Consider the following 21136-nt stretch of genomic DNA (forward strand, 5'->3'; position numbering starts at 1 on the left):
TGCTCTATCTATAGCACTTAATATGTTACTCATGATTATTAAAAGCCTGTAACTAAAAAACCTGATGGTCTTTTCCAATATTCAATATCCCTTAACAGGCATAATAAGACAAGAGGATACAGAACTACAGTTTCACAGAAGAATAGTAAATTAAAAGTTGCTACAGACATAAAGAACATTCTTCCGTGCTTAAGAGGGCTTGACAGTCCGAAGCAGGTAATATCTAATCCTAATTCCTCAAGTGCATAAACACAGATGACGGTCCAGAAGGACAGGATGGACATTACAGATAACATCCAGTAGCCAGTATGGCTCTGGAATGAGGACTAGAGAACTCCTCAGAAAGAAGTTCCTAAAGCTTAAATTTAAAGAGAACAACAGCTCATATATTGTGCATAGTGATATGCGCTACATGCCTCAGGAAGCTGTGAAAGTGATTGATTTGAAATTTGAAAACAGGGAACCAGAACACCTGCCTGGTCAAAATAAGTTTTGGAAAGACGTAAGATCCATTTTGACAATCACTTAATATCCAGCAGTTTTCACTAGCATTAAGAAGACATTCATATGTAATTTCACAGCAGTCCTTTTAGTTACTACACCTAATATTTAGAGTTTAAGTGTTGCTGTAATTTAAGCATATATTATAGACGATAGCTGTAGGAAACACTACAAGCTTGTATTATGACCTATACAGTCACAATGTTATTTGCCGCAGAACTTACTTTTAAATTTGGAAAATATTTTCATTTTTTGCCATTTTTGACAGTTTATCTATTCCAACTACTAGTCAAAGACTTGGTCACAGATTATATGTTTGGCATACATTATTAAATTAAAAAACCTCTAATGGATCTGCTGACAAATATTGAATTAATATTTAAACAAAAGCCTTCTTCATTGTGAGGGTCTTTGAACAGTGGTAAATCTTTCCAGAGTGATTATGGTGACTTTACTTGTGGAAATATGAAAACCTGACCGGATGTAGTCTGAGCAGCCTGCTCAGGACAACCTTATGAGCTCCAGAGGTTTCTCTTCCTACCTCTGCTGTTCTGCGATTCTGTAATTTTTTATGTTAGGTTTAATAGTATTTATGCATATTTAGGTAGAAAATTTTGTTTGCTTATGATAAAAACCTGGTTTTTTTTTCAAGTATAAAGTGACTATGTAAAGTGAAAAGGTAACTTTTCCAGCAAAACTCCCAAATCAACAGTGACTAGCCAATCAAAATCAATGACCTCAGCTTCCATCAGTGACTTCACTTTCTGATTATGGGTTTAGAGTTTTGTACTGTTGTTCCCACAAGGTTGTCAGGGTTTTTTTTTTTGGAGATAAAGCTTTGAGGAACCTAAAAGTTTCTTTGTAGTCAGCAAGAAGGTATTTCTGCTTCACTGAGATCTGCAAGTGTTATTGATAACATAGTGAAATTGATAGATTTGTCTTTGAGTTTCATAGGAAATAATCACCCATTCAAAACCTTGACACTTTCTACTTTACTCTTGGGAAAATTATGGCCCATAATCAAAATCATTGAATGAAGGAATGGGAAAGCATTGTTTTCCACCTACCTTCTTTTGCCATTTTTAAAGCTTTTATTAGCATTTTGATGGCCTCTTGGTGTTCTTTATTTTCCAGCATTTTGTCTGCTAGCAATGTATAAATTCTCCAGAGATGCTGACATGCCAGTGAAGTGTAGGTGCGGCCTGTCTCATCCTTCCATGATGAGCCCTCTGTTAGCTGATAAAATGTTTCAAAATGCTCAGCAGCTTCCATGACATGACCTGAAAAACGTCATTCATAATTAAAATCAGTGCATCATCAAAAATTGTTAAAGTTTGTAGTCTATAATAATTTTATCATTATAAATAAGTTGCAGCCAAACATCCCACAGATTTTTCAAGACTCTTCAATACATAACCCACAGATCGCTGGAAAATACAATCAAATTTCACAGTACCCAGTAATGTTCTTATTTAAATTTATCACATTTTTAATTAGCTTTCCTTTCTAAATTTCCAGTGTTAAAGGGATGCAAAGTCAGGATCTTCTAGAAAATAAATTTATTCTAGATTCACAAAGCCTTTGTGGTTCTCATACATCAAAATCACATCTATGCATAAATAATCACAACTGAAATCATTCCTCAGGTTTCTTTTCCCATAATGAAAACCTGTGGTGAAAGATTTGAAGTGTGGGGGATAAAGGTATCAGAACTGTGGGGAAAAATGAAAAACCTTCATTCAAACAAATTAATCAATGAAAAAAAGAATTATCATGCAAAGTAATTAATTCAACAGTTATTGCAAGGTCAAGTCTGGTGAGTTTATCTAGTAAGAGCATTAACCATCAATAGATTAATTATTGAGCCTGAAGTAATATACTCCAAGGTCTTCAAATGTAAGTTACTCAAACATCTTTAAGGCAAAGGAAAGTTTGAAGATAGAATTCAATTAATTTTCACATTCAAGTAATTTTTTCTCTACCTTCAGCTGGATTTACTTCTGTGCGTAAAATTCAATCTAGATTTCCATACCTGCTGGACAATGAAAATTCAAAGCTCTTGGAAAGAACAGAAAACCTTTTTCTCATACATAATGGGTATTGCTGGGAAGCAGGTAAGATAAGACTATTTACAGTAAAGATAATTTTAAAGAAAGCATTCTGGTCACAATATCTTGTTCAGCAAAGACTATCCTGTAGCAGGGAGAACGGTGAATGTGACCCTGCCTTCATATGTTTGTGTGTGGTGGAGGAATCTTGTTCCATAGATCATCAATATATCAACTGTATTTCTATTAACAGCTGAAAAAAAACATAGAATAGGTTCATTCATATATTTGCAGTTTGCACCTCTTCTGAGATGTGATTCACAAGGAACTATTGCTGTTTTGCAGTCTTTTTTTACAGTGCTGAATTCAAACTGCAAAAAGAACCAGGAAGGAGAAAAGTTCTTTCCCAGTCATAAGAAAGGAAAGGAGAAAAGCTTGGAGGAGGATCTTCTTTAAGCATTCCTTGAGAAAATGAGGTTATCTCCCCAGGCCTCTAGCCAACCTAGAGGCAGGAGAACAGCTATGACAGATTTCTCTTATTAACTCAATTTAGAATTGTCTTTTGCATATGTTACCCCTTTATAACCATGCTTTCAACTTTGCAATATAAAACATAACTCATCTTTATTAGAATTAAATTTATTTTCAAATTAAGTTTCTCTGATGATTAAAACAAGTTCAACTAAAACTGACAAGCACAAGAAACTCCTCTTTCAAAGATGCAAGGAATTAAATGAGTATCATAGACAAATAATTTTATGGCTCTACAGCCTAAAATTCATGTAAGAATCCCAGATGAGACAACAGATGCTGAAGAGTGCAGTACCAGGTGAAAGGGGAGTCAGCAAGCTTTACTCAATTCCATTCTACCTAGGTATTGGAGAGATGGCCCAAAACACTGGGAAAACAGGAAAAGTTCTATACATTCTTTCCAAAATATCACATGCTTGACATCAGACTGCACAAATAGAAAGGCAAAGGAAAATGATCACAACCAGTACAAGTTGTTTACAGAGTCCCTGACAGTAGATGTAACAGAAAATAGACATGCAGATTTGCTAAAGCCAGATGAAAACCCTTGTCCATTCTCAAGAGGTTTCCGATTTGATTTTTTGTCTATCCAGTTCAGCTAACTTCTTACTGCACAGAATTCCAGTTATCCAAGTTGCTAAAGGCAGATTTAAGATATTGAAGAAGCTCATGTTGGGTTTGCAACAAATGATTTAGAGTAGAGTTAAAATTTAACATTAATAGGTAGAGCCAGCATTTTGTTCACTTGGTTTCTCATAAGCTCACACACTCTTCCTTGGAATTTTCCCCAAATTCTATTAATAAATAGATTATCGTTTTGAAAGGGTATTATCATACATTTGAGTCATTGGGATAAACTACACGTGTAATGGATCCTTTACTAGAATTCGATTCATGTGTTACTCAAAAACTTTCAGTAAGACTGGGAAGCAGCAAACTAACTAATGGTATCACCATGAAGCTGAACAGTATCTGAGTTTCTCTTGACTCTGTAACATGATCACTTCACAGTACGCATTGTTTAGGTAAATAAAACTTGCAATCTTAAGGACTCCTGTTCAAGTTGTTAGAACTATCAGGTGTGGGGATTCCTACCCAAGCTCCCCCTCGTGCAGCATCCCCTTGAGAAAGTTTCTGTGAGACTAGAAATGGAACTCATACATTCCATGCCCCCATAGTTCTCAGGACCTAACCTTAAGAGCTGTGACCCAACACTACTTATGCCAGATCTTAGTGAAACCTCTTTGGAAGCAACCAGTCTACACCAAGCTTCAAAATTATAAAGTAATATGATTTTTTTCATAATATTCAAACGGATCTATATTACATTTGGCTTCACTGAATTAGCAAGACAGATTACACAGTAAAATGTAAAACAATCTGCTCACAGAAATGCCAAAAGGAAAGTGATGCACAGAAAGCCAAAATACCTGCTTGTTTCCTAAACAAGGAAGAGATGGCATTCCTGACATGAAAACCCTTACATGGCTGGGAATTTCCTTATTGAAGACGCTTTCAAATAAAAAGAGCTATTTGGAGACTTCTCTAATTCATGGAAGGTAAAACATTTTAGGCTTTGGAATTCATTCTTCCATGAAAATACACTGAAATCCTTTGTTGCCACTGGTAAATGACACATCAGCCTATTTATTTAACCCATAATGCTTGTGTGAAACTCAAATGTTGTGGGAAAATTGTATTTTCAGGGGCTGGTGAGTTTAGTCCCTGTCATGAATCAGTTCAGCTGGAACTGATCAGGCCAGTGCATTCTAATTTTTAAACACTGAACTGCTGCAAGTTTTGGCTGCAGACATACATAGAACACCATCTGAAAATCTTGAAAAAACATTAAAAGAAAGCAATTAGCCAAATGCAGAACATTTCTAAGAATAAGAGCATTTATATCTCACTTAGGCAGTGACAAGGCAGAGTTTTAAATTACTTTTATTATGAACTGAAAAAAAAAAAAGACCAACAAAAGCAAAATGAGAAGAAAAAACAATGAAGTAAGAAAATCACTTGAAACAGCTTGCAGAAATGTATTTTTTATCGTTCTAGGAATTCAAAGAGAAAATCAAGAAGGTGTTTCTAGGAAATCCATGTCTGAAAAATCTATTTGGAGAATGTTACACAAAGCAGTAAAGCTATTTTCAGTTGGCAACATTAATAGCAATTGCATATTTATTTTCAAACTGCCATGAAGAATTTATCTCAGTGGATACCAAACGGAGTTGGAGAATCTCTGATGTCTCTCTTCTCTTCTTATAAAAGGAATCAAAAACCAGAATGGTAACTCTTACAACATATGTACTACCACTACCAAAATTTTACACTCTTATAATTTTTTAGTTTAATATAATTCAGGGCATAACAAAGGAAATTCCATCAGCAACAGCTTAATCTTAAATATGGGAGGCTAACATTGTCACAATATAATTCTGGGAGTAGAAAACCAGTTTTAAACAATTATATATGAATAAAAGACATTCTGGCAGATTTGTGCTACAGTTTTCAGTGAATTGTTTCAAATTAAAACTATTCATTTAAGCAAAATAATTCAATGCAATTTTGTAAATATGGAAGACAAATGCTTTTAGATAATCTAAAAGTTAATTTATAATTCTCCTTCTTAAAACCCAATCAAAAAATACAGGTTTCTTATATCAAAATAGATATCAAACCAAAAGGGGTATATATGGAGACTACTATTTTGCCTTTTTTTTAAGTAGAAAGATTGACTAGATATTAACACAAATGGGTTTAAATGTGAAGCTGCCATAAAAGCAGCCACATAAATGTAATTCTCCCAGCCGCTATTTTGATGCACATTTTTGATTCCATGAATATTTTATGAAATGGCCCAAACTAAAGCCATATAACATTCCTGCATTACTGATGCTTGCGCCCGTAAGCTACAAACATTAGAGGCATGATTGAGTGCATTAAAATGAACTCATTCAGCAGTGCATTGATTACTTGAAGGAGAAAAAAAAAAAAGTTACTCCCACTTAAGAAAACAGCACACAAACCTGAAGTTTTCAATACTGAAATTAGAGACTCAAATTTGAATAATGTGGTATTTAACAAATAAAGGCAGTGAAAAGTACCTAGAATTCTCTACATATATTCCTGACTCTAATTAGGTGAGATGTTAATTAGGTCCACAGATTGCTTCCAGTAGTGTACAGGTAATTTAAAATGTCACAATCTGCAAAATGCAGTGACTGACCTGCTCTAGCTCCATGCCTCAGCTATACTGAGAGCACCTAATGATTTCCTTTTCTATCAGCTCGTGTATTTGCCAATGAAAATAATGCCACAGAAACAACTGCGCAAGAAAAGTGACAGGCCTGTTAGGTAACCTGCCTCAGCAGCACCACTAGAAGCAGGAAGCACATTTAATTCTAAATTGTAAACAGTTTTTGAGGGCTTCAGAAAATATTCCACTGTAGATTAAAACAACTTAAAGGTAAAATAAACTTTGAGTATATTATAGTATATTTTAATCTAGAGCATCTTTTGCATCAGTTATTTCACAATACAATGAGAACACAAAAACTGGTTGAAGCATCAGTTAATGGTAATGAAAACCAAAAATGCTATTATCTTTCAAAAGATAAATGCTTACATTTCAGTCTAACTGCTTGAACTACTTGTATTAGGCTCAGTTTCTATGTTTAATTATGACAGCGCTACTCACGCTGAAATAACTTAAGTCTGCCACAGAGATTGTTACAAAAGTGTTTAAGAGAGGTGAGTTCAGAAGAAATATAAAACAAGGCTCTCATTCAGCAAACATCTCTCATTCAGTGGAACCGCCTTGGACTCCTGAGATAAAATGAACTGTAAAGAAGCCACTGGGACAGCTCTTACATGTAACAACCTGAATTCATGTGCCAGCTGAAAAAACAAGAAAAAAAAATTGCAGAAGGGATTTAAGATAAAATTTCGTGGTTTCGTAACTCTCTAACATCCATCTCAAATAAAACCCATCATCAGCCAATAATCAAAGCGAGTATTTTTAAGATAATGGGTAAAACCTTATATGAATTTATTTTAGAGAAGCTGATTTTTTTTTTAAGATTCCACCTTTAAGAGCTTTAGCAAAATGAGCTTTAGCAAAATGATGTAGGCAGTTCATAAGAATATTGCAATGAACATGCTGGCTCATCATGGGGTATTCTAACCATTCCTCCAGTTTGACAATACACCAGTAGATTTTACCTGGAATCCAAGCTGCCTAAGGCAGGCTGAAGCCATGCCTGAGAAGTAGAGCACTTGAGGACACAAAGGAGAAAGGAAGAGAGAAAAGGAAAGTTGAGCTTCACGCAGCCTGAGATGTAGCACTGGTGGACTGACTGCAGTGCAAAAGGACAGCATTTTATCTTCCCTTCTCTGGGTGAAGGATTGCCAGGCTACTCTTAGGTACTGCACCTTAGAGGATGATACATTATTTCTGTTTACATTACTTAAACAAATGTGTGTTGTCTGAAAAGAAAATCATAACTGTAGTAATCCAGTGAGCATTAGAGCATATGTAGTCTTGCCCTCTGAGGACCTATATTACTTGCCTTAAAGCTCAAGCACTCAAAATACACCTACACAAACCTAGAGGGCAGTGCAGACTGTAGAACCCACAGCAGGACAGTTCACAGATTCTGTATCGCACCACCAGCACACTGGGATATAAAACCTGCTCTAAAAAGGGCTTACTTAAAGGGTTCTCCCAGAGACACCTCACAAGGTAGGGATACTGCTGGTTTTTCTGGCTGCCTGGCTGCTCTCTAATCCCTTCCCTTTCTGCTGCCAGCACTCCTGAGTGGCAAACAGGAGAGCTTTCCCACAGGCAGCTGAAATGACAGCTGCTTTGGGAATGGTGTACTGTGGACCAGCAAGGGGAAGAGAAATGACAACCAAACGGGTCCCAGATGAAAATTCCACTAACTTGTCTGTCTTACATTCACATTCAAATGAACCAACATGCAAAATTCTGGTTTACAATTAAAATTCCTTTATCATTTTAGGTTAACACATTTTATGAAAGCAGTATTTGTCACATGCCGCCTTCTGATTTTTTTGATTATATATAAATGAACACTTTTTGATATATATCCATTTTAATGTGGAGGACAACATTTGAAACAATGTTGAACATTAGCTGAATGATCACACACCCATTTTAGAGAGAATGTAATTCTTGCTTCCCAGTATTATTCAAGCCTTCTTTCATGCTTGCAGAGCATCAAAGTGCTTTCAATATGCAAAGGCTACCCAAGATGCAAAATGCATTCAGGAAGCTCACAGTGTAAGGCTCCAGGCTCTGGATGAGAGCAGGCCCATACTCAGTGGGATGCTCCCATTTCAGGTTTCACAAATATTTCAATGTCTATGGGAGGATATCTAAATGCAGAAAGGGAAGGGAGCAGAAAACTCAGGGATGAATGGTACATCCTTTGCAATTCTGTTTTTCAGGGCTTAGGAGTTTTTAAAGTGCAATAGAAATAATGAAAACAAGTTATATTGGTATTTAACCTCAATGATTATTATGATCATTATTTTTAAATAGACACTGAAGCAGATTAGTTTCACTAAATGACTTTTTTGCTAAGTCATGTCAAATGCTTGTCTTGGTTTAAATACTTTTTTTTCCCAGTGTTTACATTTTATTCAGATTCCACCCAGTTCCCCTTACTTTCCATAGCTTCCAATAATAAATTTATTCTCAGATGCAGCACTTCAGCACTGGAGCTGTTCTGTGGTACAGATGATTTACTTCAGAAGTGCAGTTGGATTAATGACCTGCTAAGATCTTAGCCAACCTGAAGGATTCTCTGAAGAGCAAGACATATTTTTATTAACAGCTTCATGTTTGCTTTACCTATGGCTTCTCCAGATTATTGGTAATGGCTGAGGACATGCAACCCTGGCAGCTCTCAGTGACACTGGAAAGGCACCTCTAGAAACAGCCTCCTTTATCAATTACTGAAAGGAAATACTGCCTCCAGGAAAGTTTATGATGCCAACTTCTGGTCCAGCTACAGTATTCCAAGACTTCTCAAAGCTTTGAAGCAAAGAAAAAAAAAAAAAACCCTGTGAGTGAGAGGGCAGCTTCATCTCAGTACTAGTCATTAAGCAGTAAATAATTAAAATACCCTGGAAAAGACAGGTAAAATACAAGCAGCAATGTCAGTAATAGACATGAAAGAGAAGAGAGGGAAAAAGAATTTAGAAAAGCAAAGAAATAATTCATTTGAAGTTTTAATAAAGTTTCATTTGGAGTCTTGTTTAAAGATATATCAGACTTTAGGGATGTAACCTAATTACATTTTTATTCTAAGTTCTATTCAAATATCTTGGACTTTGAATCTTTAACACAGATCAAACACAGTATAATTTACTCATGGCTATCAATACTTTAAAAAGACCTCTTCATTAAATGTCATAGTCTTATGAACATGCACATAAAGCAAACAGAGCAATATTGGATACCGAAAACATTTAGAATATGATTCATACAGAAGTTCCTATATAAACAGTTCACCTGAGTGCAACATATTGTATTCAAGCACACATCAAGTGTTTTTTCTAAAATATTCCTGATACATCTTTCATAGTTCAAGTAAAAAGCCATAGGTGTTTTACAGTAGTGTTATGACTTGAAAATGAACTTTACAATCACTGAACACACAGTAAGGGAAACTAATTTAGGATCTTTTTTTCATATGTCAAAACTTTTAATGACAATGCAAGTAACAGAGCTTAGAATCAGCACCTGTGCAGTGCTGTGAATATTCTGAAGAGCTTATTAGAAAGCAAAAATACAGACCGGCCCCCAGGTATTATAGCAGAACTAAAAGATTCTCCATTTGAAGAGTTAAGCCAGGAAAGTGGGAGTGACCATGAAAGGATTAAGGAAAGTTACTTTTTCTTAGTGTAATAAGAATTTATACTGTGCTTAATAATAAACCTTGATTTAAATCAACTGAAGTAAAATCATGTAGAAAGTATTACATTTTCACAGGATCTCTTTTCAGAAGTAGGATTACTACAGAATTCTTCCTGAGTTCTCTTATTTAAAATATCTTCATTACCCACCAAAACCTTTTAAAAATAAGAGTAAAAAATAATTTTATTAAGAATATGAACTTAACAGGTCCCTTTTTCTTTCATCTTACATATTCAGAAGCTTTTTTAGACCTTAAGATTGAGCTGAAAACATTCCTAATTTCTGTAACAAGATAGTAGTACTTGCTAGTTCAATACCAGTAACAGCCCCGTAATAATAAGATGTCATTTGCTGGGGAACTACTTTGTGCACTTGCAGGAGGATGAGCTCAATTACTTAATAAACCTGTTCAGTCTGTCCTCCCAAGAATCTAGAAAGATTTATGGCTGCTTCTGACTGCTACTGACTGACAGAGAAAAGCAGAATATCCAAAGAGTAACTCCTAGCAATTTGCTGCTTGAATTTTTTAAATTATGCTCTACAATTAATTTTTTTCCAGCCAACTTACATATTCAATTCTTAAGCAATCAGAAAACAGCATAACCACTTCATGAGATAGAGTAAGTGCAGAATAACAAAGGAGAATTAGCTTCAGTTGATATGATGAAAATCAGTGACTAGAAGTACCTTAAATGGTCAAACTGGGTATGCAGAATTTCATGTCCCATTAACGGAAGGCTTCTTTCTGTCTTTAAAGATGTGGAGACTCTTTATAACTTAAATTTAGGAACACATTTATATAGTCAAAGACAAAGGATTTGGAAACAAGTGAGTATGTTCCTAGGTCTAAACTAGTCCTGCATGCCTTTTCCTGGATAAGCTGTTTGGAAAAAAAATAATCACAAGTAGGAATAAATCTGAGAAGTTTATAGTTTGGGATATGCACCACAATAAACCAATGGTATTTGGTTACTACTGGATTTTTTCTGTTATATAAATATGTATGTTCTCTCCAGATAATGAACAGTACAAAGAGACACTTTTAGGATAGACTCCACAGGGAACAAATCTATATGATCATCCTGTTCTTCAACTACTTTTGGAGTGAGTTTCAACCAAATTTGATAGGAAGTCAATAGGACAGTAAGTTCCCACCACTTTTTCAGAAAATTAGTATCTTGAGGATAGACATTAATCCAAACTCCAGACAGACAGAAAGGCAGGCAGAACTTGCTATACATGTTGAGACAGCAGCATTCTACTTGGCCAGGGAGCAGCATGTTCTCAACCAGCTTTAGTTTATCACAGCACACACCAAACATCACCTAGTACAAATGCTGTAGAAGCACAGAGGAAAGGATACTGTATAAATGCAGAACAAACCTGTGATTCCTGTCTGAAAGGATAGAGAATCTTTAAATCTCTAGAACTATGACTCTCCTTTAGGTCAGTTTTAACTAGCACACAAGCTTCCTATAAAAAAAAAAAATTACATAGGAATATATATCTTTAAATATGTTTCCTCTTTTTGGTCGACACAATGATAAATGTCAAAATAATGATAAGCTTCATGTTTTATCAAAAATCACAAACGTAACTGGGTACCAAGATAAGTTGCTTACAGAACAGAATCTCCAATACAGACAAAATTATAGAAAAAACTATCCTTTAGCTGATAATTGAGTTGCTTTTGTTTTCCTGAATGAAGAGATTGGATTCATTTTGGGTTGCCTTCTTCCAGTGCCTAACCTAGTGGATACAATGGTATGGAGATCTCAGATACTGGGCATAGGCTTTATGGGGGAAACATAACATAGTTAAATAGACGGGCTGGATTGTTCAAACACAGCAATTCTGTTATCAGTGACAGCTCTGCACTCCACAGGAAGTGAGGAAGAAATTAATCTCTCTTCACAAATGCTGTCCCCCTGGTTTGTTTTATTTACCAGCTGTTTGCAATGATGCAATCAGATTGTAAAGCAGACTATTTCTACACTATACTACGGAGGATTTGCTATTTAAGTGGGCTTGGCAGACTTGCAGCACAGATAACGACATAAAGCTCTATTAATGTAGATGGTGCATGTGGGCCACCTATCCCACAGGTGAATTTTATTCTGGCTATACTTGGGAATCTCCTGAAAAGAAACTATATTTTTATGTAATTAAAATAAAGTTGCAAATTGTGCACATACAAAAGCATATGAAATTTCACAAGCAATTTTAACTTTTGCCTTTTTAAACCTTTTTAGTACTTCATTTTGCAATATTAACATTCTCTTTTTTATATCTGAATATAAATTATTTCTGCCTGAAGGCAAACCAATTGGGGAAATTCTGCTTAAATGTGCATATTTCCTCTGCATAGATACTCATGAATTTATGCTGAGTTTCTCTCAATTATTAATACATTACAGTTTTCAATTAAAAAGCACTTGCCATAAACAATTCAAAATACAAAATCAACAATTTCTTAGTAAGAATGGATTCTTAGTAAGAATTTCTTGACTAAGAACAATAAAATAAACAGTTTAGACTTTTTATGTTCCAAAACCAAAAGATGTCATGAACCAGTTGTTGTTTGGCAAATATATTCAGTAATTAATTGCTAAGCTTCATAATTCAAAGCTATCCTGTGCAACTTGTTTCAGGTGCAACCACTTTAGCAGGGCAGTTGGGCTAGGTGATCTTCAGTGGTTCCTTCCAATCCAGCCATTCTGTGATTAAACACATCACTTAAACACAACCAGAACCTTTCCATCAATTTCTGCAATGCCTTGATAAAAACCTCAATTTCAAACAATGGCAAAGTGACAGGGAAAATCCTATATCTCAGTCTCAACTGAGATTGTTAAAATCTGCCAGAATCCTGTGATGGTTTTTTTCCCTAACAAATTAATTACACTTATAAGTCCCTCCCATTCAGTAGGTCTTTCAACCAGAAAAGTTTCTATCACATTCCAACACATGAAACAGATCATATTTTATCCACAATCACAGATAAAACAATTACACCTTTTCAAATAAATCAGGTGCAATTAATTAATATTTTTGGGGTAGGTGCAAAGTGATCAACTCTGGCATAACATTGCTCTGTTTGAAAGCAATCAGACCTTAACATTGCTTATAATCAAGGCAGAGCTGGATTAGGTCAGAACACTTATAAACCCTTCATTAATTTGTAGAATATGGCAGATTTTTGAAATGTCTAAGCTATTTTAGAAAGGACTAAAGGAATTCCTTATTGAGGTCTTGTAAGGCTTGCAATCTAAAACACACACACAGACAAAACTGGGTTTCTGGATTAGGTGTACGTTGTGGAAATCAGCTCTGAGATTCCCAACATTGCTTTGCACTTGCTCCCTTTCTCTCACCAGTTCTGCCTGGCTTTAATCTTTTCAGCCCGTAAAGACTTCAGATAAAGTATTACCTCCACTTTTGTTGATCTTTATGTCCTAGCAGAATATAAATCTGATGACTAATTCAAAGTCACCACTGCCTTGAGAATAATGGCATAAATTCCACACATCTTACAGCTGTCATCCAGGGGAGATCCAGGTTCTGGCATGGCACTGATACACATTTGTAATTAATTGTGAAAGTTTTATTCATTGGACTCTGTTTTGATACTTATATGCTTTCTCAAACAGTTATTTAAAGGTATCCAGAAACATTCCCAAGCACTGCAACTGACAACTACCCTAATTTCAGATGTCTGGTTGTGCTATGCTTTTGAATAGTATAGAAATTTATCTGGTTTTGAAGCAAAGAGTTCCTACAAGTACAAACTCCTTTTTTTCCCCCAGACTTCTCTTTTTGTTCATATAAGTTACCTTAAACTTTGGGATCCATCTATTTAAGGTGAGACCACTTCATGCATGATAGGTGGCAAGCATTTAGTACTAAACAAAGCACTCAAATATTGCAATGATGTACAAAAAATACTAGACAGTTTTTCAGTGGACTCCAACTGTTTCTTCTGCAAGATACAACAGTGTAAACCTCAAGCTCACAATTAACTTCAGCAGAAAGCACAGTAATATAATCGATCATAAACTATGATTATAAATCTTACTCTCTGATATGCAGAACATTACGAACATTTATAATGACTGATATTACTTCTGAGAATGCACTGAAAGCACAGGAAGAAAAGTATTTTTTTAAAACTCACATTTCTTAAGACAGATTCTATCATAAAGCCTGTGCTTACCAGGACAACAAGTAATTCTAGTTTTAAAGTGAGAAAAATGTGTTAAGTTATTGCATTTTCAGTGTCTGTAAAGTGACACCAGCACATTAAAGAGCTATATAGAGAATAAGTAATAAATGAGTAACTAAAGTAAAATAATGAGTAACTAAAGTAAAATAATGACTTATTATCAGTCCTCTGAGGAAAGACAAACTAGGGGATTGCACATCTAATTGAACAGTATCTAAATCTGAACACTCCTACAATAATCAGTGAATGCTTCAGACCTTATTTTACAGGCAGAGTATTATTTTAGGGAAGAGGTTAAAAATCTCACTCGGTGAAGAAATGCCATTAAAATCATGTTTGCTCCAAGCAGAACATTCTATTTGTGTCTGTAGCAGGCTACTCACTTATTATTGTTTTCTTTCCCTTACTGGCAGCTACTAATGGCCTGCATCCAAACATCATGACTGAAGTCTACACCACCAACACCTCAAATATTTAGCTCTGAAGATTAATGAACATCAGGTTATATCCAGCCTTTAGGACAGGGACCAGGCTGAAAGTCAAAGAACTTTAAATTTGATTACACAAAAAGTACCCAGCAAATTCATTGATTTTCTTCCAAGGCAAACAGCAATCTTTACAAGTCCATGTTTAACTTTATACTCCCAAGCAATCAGTCCTAAGCATATACAGACAGCTTCCTTTCCTGAGTAATGAAAAATACACTATTGGATAAGAGAACTGAAAATAACTGGGACCAGATGTTTACATTTATTCCTGTAGATACATTGCCAGAGAAGTGGGAATTTGACTAATTTGGTTCGCAAATTAATTATCAAATTATAAATAACTGAACAAAAAATTATAAAATAGCAGAATAAAAATTCTACTTATAACACCATTAAAACTGATGCAATATTATATAATGCCAACCCAACATCTCCTCTTACACTTTCTCCAGTCAGAACTTGCCCTTGAATTAATTTTTCACCCCTGAAAACACAAAATGCATGGAATACATCTGCTGTCCTTTTTTTTCCCGTGGTCCCTCAAAGCAAATCCTATGCTTACTCTCTCAGCTTCTTTATTTTTTTTACCTCTCTCTCTGGAAAGAAAATACTTGCAACAGACAGAGCCCACAGATTCAGTGGAGCTTTACCCTGGGCACTGAAAATCCACTTTGCTTTATCTCTCGTTAATAAGGTTAATAAGAAGCTTCTCTTCTACTTCTCTTCTAAAAGTTTCTAATATTCTTCAGCAGGAAAATAAAATTTATGTTCCTCTGATCATCTCAGGCTATTTCATAACTTTACTTATGTGCTTTTTTAATGGGCCTCAAGATATTTAAGTATTCAACAACTTTTGCTTAAGACATCATAAAAGTAGAAAACGTTTTTTTTTTTTTAGGCAGTGCTTGGGCAACAGCAGTGAGTCACACTCAGTACGAGCCTTTGAAGTTACAACTAGATATAAATGTTTGCTTGTCTGGACCTTCCTAAAATTTTATTTTTTAGTAACTAAAAGACCAAGTAAAAAGGTTGCAAAAAAATTAAAATCCAGTAATTTTATTCTACTGAGTAACGGATAACCAACCTAAGCATTTTTCATTCAAAATGAAAATGACTTGGTTGTGACTGGCTGGGCTTTAAGCAATTGCTATCTTATCAACTGGGAAACTGGATGATACCATGTGTAGGAAAAGTAATCCTTCCATTTTACTGCTTGTTGGTACATGCTCAAATTTTAAAACTGAATCCAAGTCTGGGTGCTGCAGGCAAGAAAGATAAGGCAACAGTTCACAGGAAAACAGTGTGAATGACCATGAGTCTGGAAAGATGTGAGGAAATATAAAAAAAAGGTGTCATGCGTCAGCTGTAAGAGAACAAGAGGAAAAAAAATCAGACAACACCCTTTCAATAATAAAAAAAAAAGGCTGCAGACTTTTTGTTTTATGTCCAGGCTCTTGCTGGGAAATGGGGCCATCTTTCAAAACACACCCATTCCACCAGATACTTAATGGAATTAGCCTATTTCCACAAAATATTTCAATTTCTGTCAATTTTTTTTTTTTTAAGAGAAGCCACTTTATACGAGAAACCAGCCACAAGTTGAGTTCAGTGTTGGAATTGCTTCAACCCACAGTCAAATTTAGAAACAAAACCATAGTGGCTACAGAAATCACATATTTTAAGCAATAGTTAGGCATGCAGTACACTTACAAATTGGAACGGGAAGACGGGCTTTATTCAATTAATTGAGGCTTACTTATTGCTTGCCCTCCCACATCACTAAAGGATTTTAGGCAAACAGAGGAAAATGCCATTTTTATACTTAGACTGCTATGCACACAAAAACCCCTCTGCCATGAAAGGTAATATGTGCTCTTAAATACAGAAACAAGTTCACCTTGATATAAGAAAGCAATATTGTTTATAGTGAGAACAACTGTTCATTGCAACAGTCTCTCCAGGGATGTGGTAGAGTCCCCATCACTGGAGGTTTTTAAGATGCAATTGACAGGGTGCTAAAATAACCTCATTCGGGCTCCCTTTCCCATGAAAGGCTGGATCAGATGATCTGTCAAGGTCCCTTAGAGCCTGGGCTGTTCTATGATTCTAGTTATTTCTATTAATATCTTCTGATTTCAGAGACTCACAGTTTAAGGATGCACATGGAGAAAAGGAGCTAGTGGTGAGGTCTAAGTCTGAAGCAAACACCAATGTGACAGTCAGGAACAAAGAAAGAGGGTGTCACTTGTGGTCAAGAGAACCAGAAGGTCATTTTAAAAAGAACAAAAATACAGGATGTTTATCTAAGTGTAAATTGGAAGCAGGATTAGACATTACAGAACTACATGTCCACAGCTCTTTTAATTCAGCCCAGTTTGTGTAACTACAGATGCCATCCAAAGCAGCTTTGTGATGTCAGTGCCTTACCTTCTTCCTCTTTGATGAGGCCCATGTTTAAATATGCTTGTGCCTTTCTCTTCCCGCCATCAATTTCTACTAATTGAGCAGTGTTATAGCTTTGCTCATAAAAGTAGTTACTTAACCATTTGTCCTCAGGGTCATTGAAAAAGCAGGCCAAGCTAAGTTGGTTATCATATGCCTTCTCATAGTGCCCTTTAAAAACAAAAATCAAAATAAAAACATCATATTATCATCAGTGTTCAGAAATTTTGCATATTATAGCAATAATCATAATGAAAATTAAGAGCTATTTATATTTCTGCCATTCAAATGCCATTAAGTTCTGCTATGTGCTCACTCAGAGAAATTGAAGAGGAAGATTATAACCTTACAAATGAGGCACAATTGGAAACATATTTTTGTTCTCATTTCTGTATGCAAAATCAAAAAAACACACAGAACCTGGATAAAACATTGGCTAGTCAAAAGAGAAGTCGGAGTGAGACTGGAGAAGAATTTGTCTGAGCCTCTGGGCCCTGAAAAGGCCCAAGAGCTTTCCAAACCTTGGACCTCTAAGGTAACAACTGTGCTGATGGAGATTAAGAACCAAAAAGAACACTCTGCAAACACAATACATTAATTCATGTAATTTTACATGTTCAAAATATGACTTACAAGAAAGGCTTTGAGTTTTCATGCATATTCCCATGTTTAGTACCTTAGCACTCTTAGAAATTAAAGACAAACTGAAATTGCACCTATTTCCATAGGATTCCCCCCCTACGCAGTTCACCAAGGAATTGTTCTCAGAACAAATGTGGAAAGCAGTGGAGACTCTAAGTCACAGATTTTCTCCATGGCCTGAAGTTTGGATTCTATTCTTTGTCATCTCAGACAACTGAATGAACACACATTATCCCTAAATTTTACAAAAAAAACCTGCAAGTCCTAAATCTAAGTAGCAATACAAAATTATCCACAATTTAAAGTTATAGAATAACAACTTATTTCCCTTGGAAAAGCACCTTTAAAAAAATCCCCACAAGATATCAGCCTTGAATTATTCCAAAACTTTACTAATTTGGAGTAGAAATCTAAAACTTTCCTGACAAATCTTATCATACTGTTCCTCCCTAAAGTGAATTTGAAGTATCTATTTCTCATATTATGCTGAAAAATCTATGAGATAATAAAGCAGAGCATGAACCTATATGTTTCATGGCTAATATAAATTAATTTTCTGTGCAAACTCTACTCCTGCCACATGTGAAATTGAGTAATTAGCTAAAATTCCATTGCAGTTTTGGTGGGCTACTTAGTGTGTTTGTGGCTGTTAAATGAATGCGAGCCAAACAGCCAGCTCTAAAAGGAATTTCCACATATTTGGATAAAGAAGGAGTTAAGAAGCACAGGTCTGGCAGTAGGTAAGAGACTTTTTGGTTAAGCTGGATGCGTGAACAGAACTGCTTTGTTTTCAGGAGCTCTGCAATTTGTAAGCTTCACTCAAAAAGAGTGAAAATGGACAAAAGAAAAACCCCTCTTAATTCTGGGTATGGAGCACCACAGAGAAATCAACTAGGAAAAAATAAATCTTTTCAGCATAGGCAAGATCTCAAAGTCCAGATCTTTCCCAAGTGTTTTAAAACTATGATAACCATATCAAAACACTTCAATCTAAAGATGCAGGTAAATTCTCTTCTGTTATCTACAAGAAGAATTGGAGGAAATTCAACTTCCAAAAGGATGAGCTTAATGACTCTAAATTGCACCACCTATGCAAGTCACTTGCACTATCTGGGACACACAGCAACAATTACTTGAACAAGTACTTTAAATTAATCACTAAACCACACGAGGGATTTGTCAGCCTCATCTCTAGTATGTTCTGTCTCAAAATTACAAATTACATATGATTTAATTGAAGAAATGGAAATATCTCATTCTCTCTGTTGTCATGACTGTTATTTGACTTCAGAATATCTTGATAAAGTTCTTTAGTGTGTTGCACAACACAGCAAGGACTTTATTCTTCTGAGAAAAAGGGCTACCACCTAATCATGTCTGCAGTCTTCAAGATGTTCATCTACTACTTGTTTCTCCTCCTTTTTTCTCCATCTTGGTCATTTCAGAGAACATTGTCTAAATTCTTCCTGCTTAAAGTTTTTTAAAATCAAACCGAAATTTTCCTCATTCTTCAACACTCTTTATCTTTTGATTTAAAAATTAATTCCTCTAGTGGTAAACAATACTTTTTTAATTGCCTATATTATTTTATTTATTATTTTGCTTTCTTATTTGTTTTGTCAGAATTTTGCCTTCCATGAAGTTCTAACCTCAGATTTCTACCTTTCTAACAATTCTCATTAAAATATATAAAATTATGATTTTGAAACAATGTGTGTTATATACATTTCTATTTCGAGTATTTTAAAAGAGATAACATCGCTTCCAAGAAATAAGCGATTCACAGTCTCTTTAAAAATCACCAAAAAAGAAATAGCTCAGAAATTACATTTAGATTATCATCTCATAATTTGCATCTAAGATTTTAAACCAAAATTTCAGTTTAAGTTTCAAAATTCAGCTTTGAGAGGAATAATTATCAATATACAAACTTTGTGTATTCCTAATCTGAATATTCTTCATGGCTGTGAGTTTTCATGCCTTTTGTTTCTCCTCAGGACTGAAAAAGCACCTCTTGGGTACCTCTTTTTCAGAATATGCTGGAGTCTACATCGTATAAAACATATTTATACATTAGAAATTATGACTATTTTGGTAAAATAGCCTCATAAAAATATCTTCAAATGATTCTGGAATGGAAATAACAAAACTGGGCTGGGTTTAATATACGTATATTTACCATGTGCATGCACACACACACATATACATATATGCCTGCATATGTATATAACATACATTTATAAATCTGTACAACATCATTATCTATCACACATACCAACATTATACTAAATCCGAGACACTGCACTGTATCAGCTACTGAGAAGAAAATGAATTCTATCCTAGCCAAAACCAGGCCAACACACACAGATAAAGTCAAGGCCCAGTTGGGATTCACCCAAACTAACCAATTTAGATATGGATAGGATTTACCTAAGATTCCTTTCCTCTCAGTGAAGAAAAGCAGCTACTTCTTGGCAAAGATTTCTCTCATTCTGACTTGAACAATGCTTGCAGCACAAGGGAACGCTCTTAGAGATTTACTCAGAAGTAGAGGCAGAGCTTCCTGTGATTACAAGCACACAACCACATGAGCAGTGAAATACAAAACCTAATTATAACCACTAACATAAAGATAACACACATTACGTACAGATCACAGCTAAGTGAAAATAAACTGAAAGATAACAGAGGATGCATACAAATAGTTGTAATATGCCAAAAAGAGAAGAGATAATTGGATCATCATCGGATACAGACACACTGGATACAGATTTGCTCCTCTGAAATCTTTGCTACAAAGTATCAGGACACTTAAGTGACATAAAATTATGCAAATAACTTCAGGTAGTGCCCTACAAATCCCAAGGGATGGAAGTGACCTGAGGCAGACTCCAGCTACTGCCAGGGTTTTGATTGAATGAACTTTAATGTGACCCTGTGATGATGATCCTGCCGGTGCATAACAATGAGAAGTGCACAAAGACAACCCCGTCTCTGGCATTGTCTTGGACGGTGGCTGACCGGACACGCAGGCCATAAAACAAACTCCCAAACCTCAGACTTTTACAAGTCATTTAGATTTGGATCCAAAGTCTGAGTTACTGATCAAGAAGTTAATCAACGTTATTCTGACAGTGGCAAAGCTAGTGTGTCAGACTTAGTGAAAGTGAACATTTACATCCCAGGAGAGGAATATAGGAATAGGTAAATACTCTCTTCTATAAAATCTCCAAGTAGTTAAGATATTAAAACTTCGAAGTCTCTGATTTTGTAGACTAAGTTCCCTACAACTGATTATAAAATACATGTAGACAAG

The 21136-nt window shown here is 35.3% G+C and overlaps 1 protein-coding gene across 8 annotated transcripts in view; it reads right to left on the bottom strand.

Moving 5' to 3' along the window:
• The window catches only part of TTC29 (tetratricopeptide repeat domain 29), a 191435-nt gene that overhangs the window by 74242 nt on the left and 96057 nt on the right, over positions 1-21136 (bottom strand). For 7 of the 8 annotated variants that reach the window (XM_053975826.1, XM_053975828.1, XM_053975829.1 and 4 more), the window contains 2 exons: positions 17164-17349; positions 1569-1781 (listed from right to left, as the gene is read on the bottom strand). In XM_053975826.1, the coding sequence (XP_053831801.1) occupies positions 1569-1781; positions 17164-17349 (399 nt within the window). The remainder of the gene's footprint in view (positions 1-1568; positions 1782-17163; positions 17350-21136) is intronic. The other variant, XM_053975831.1, reaches the window with a different exon arrangement.

Source organism: Vidua macroura, chromosome 4 (assembly GCF_024509145.1).
Source record: "Vidua macroura isolate BioBank_ID:100142 chromosome 4, ASM2450914v1, whole genome shotgun sequence".
Taxonomy (NCBI): domain Eukaryota; kingdom Metazoa; phylum Chordata; class Aves; order Passeriformes; family Viduidae; genus Vidua; species Vidua macroura.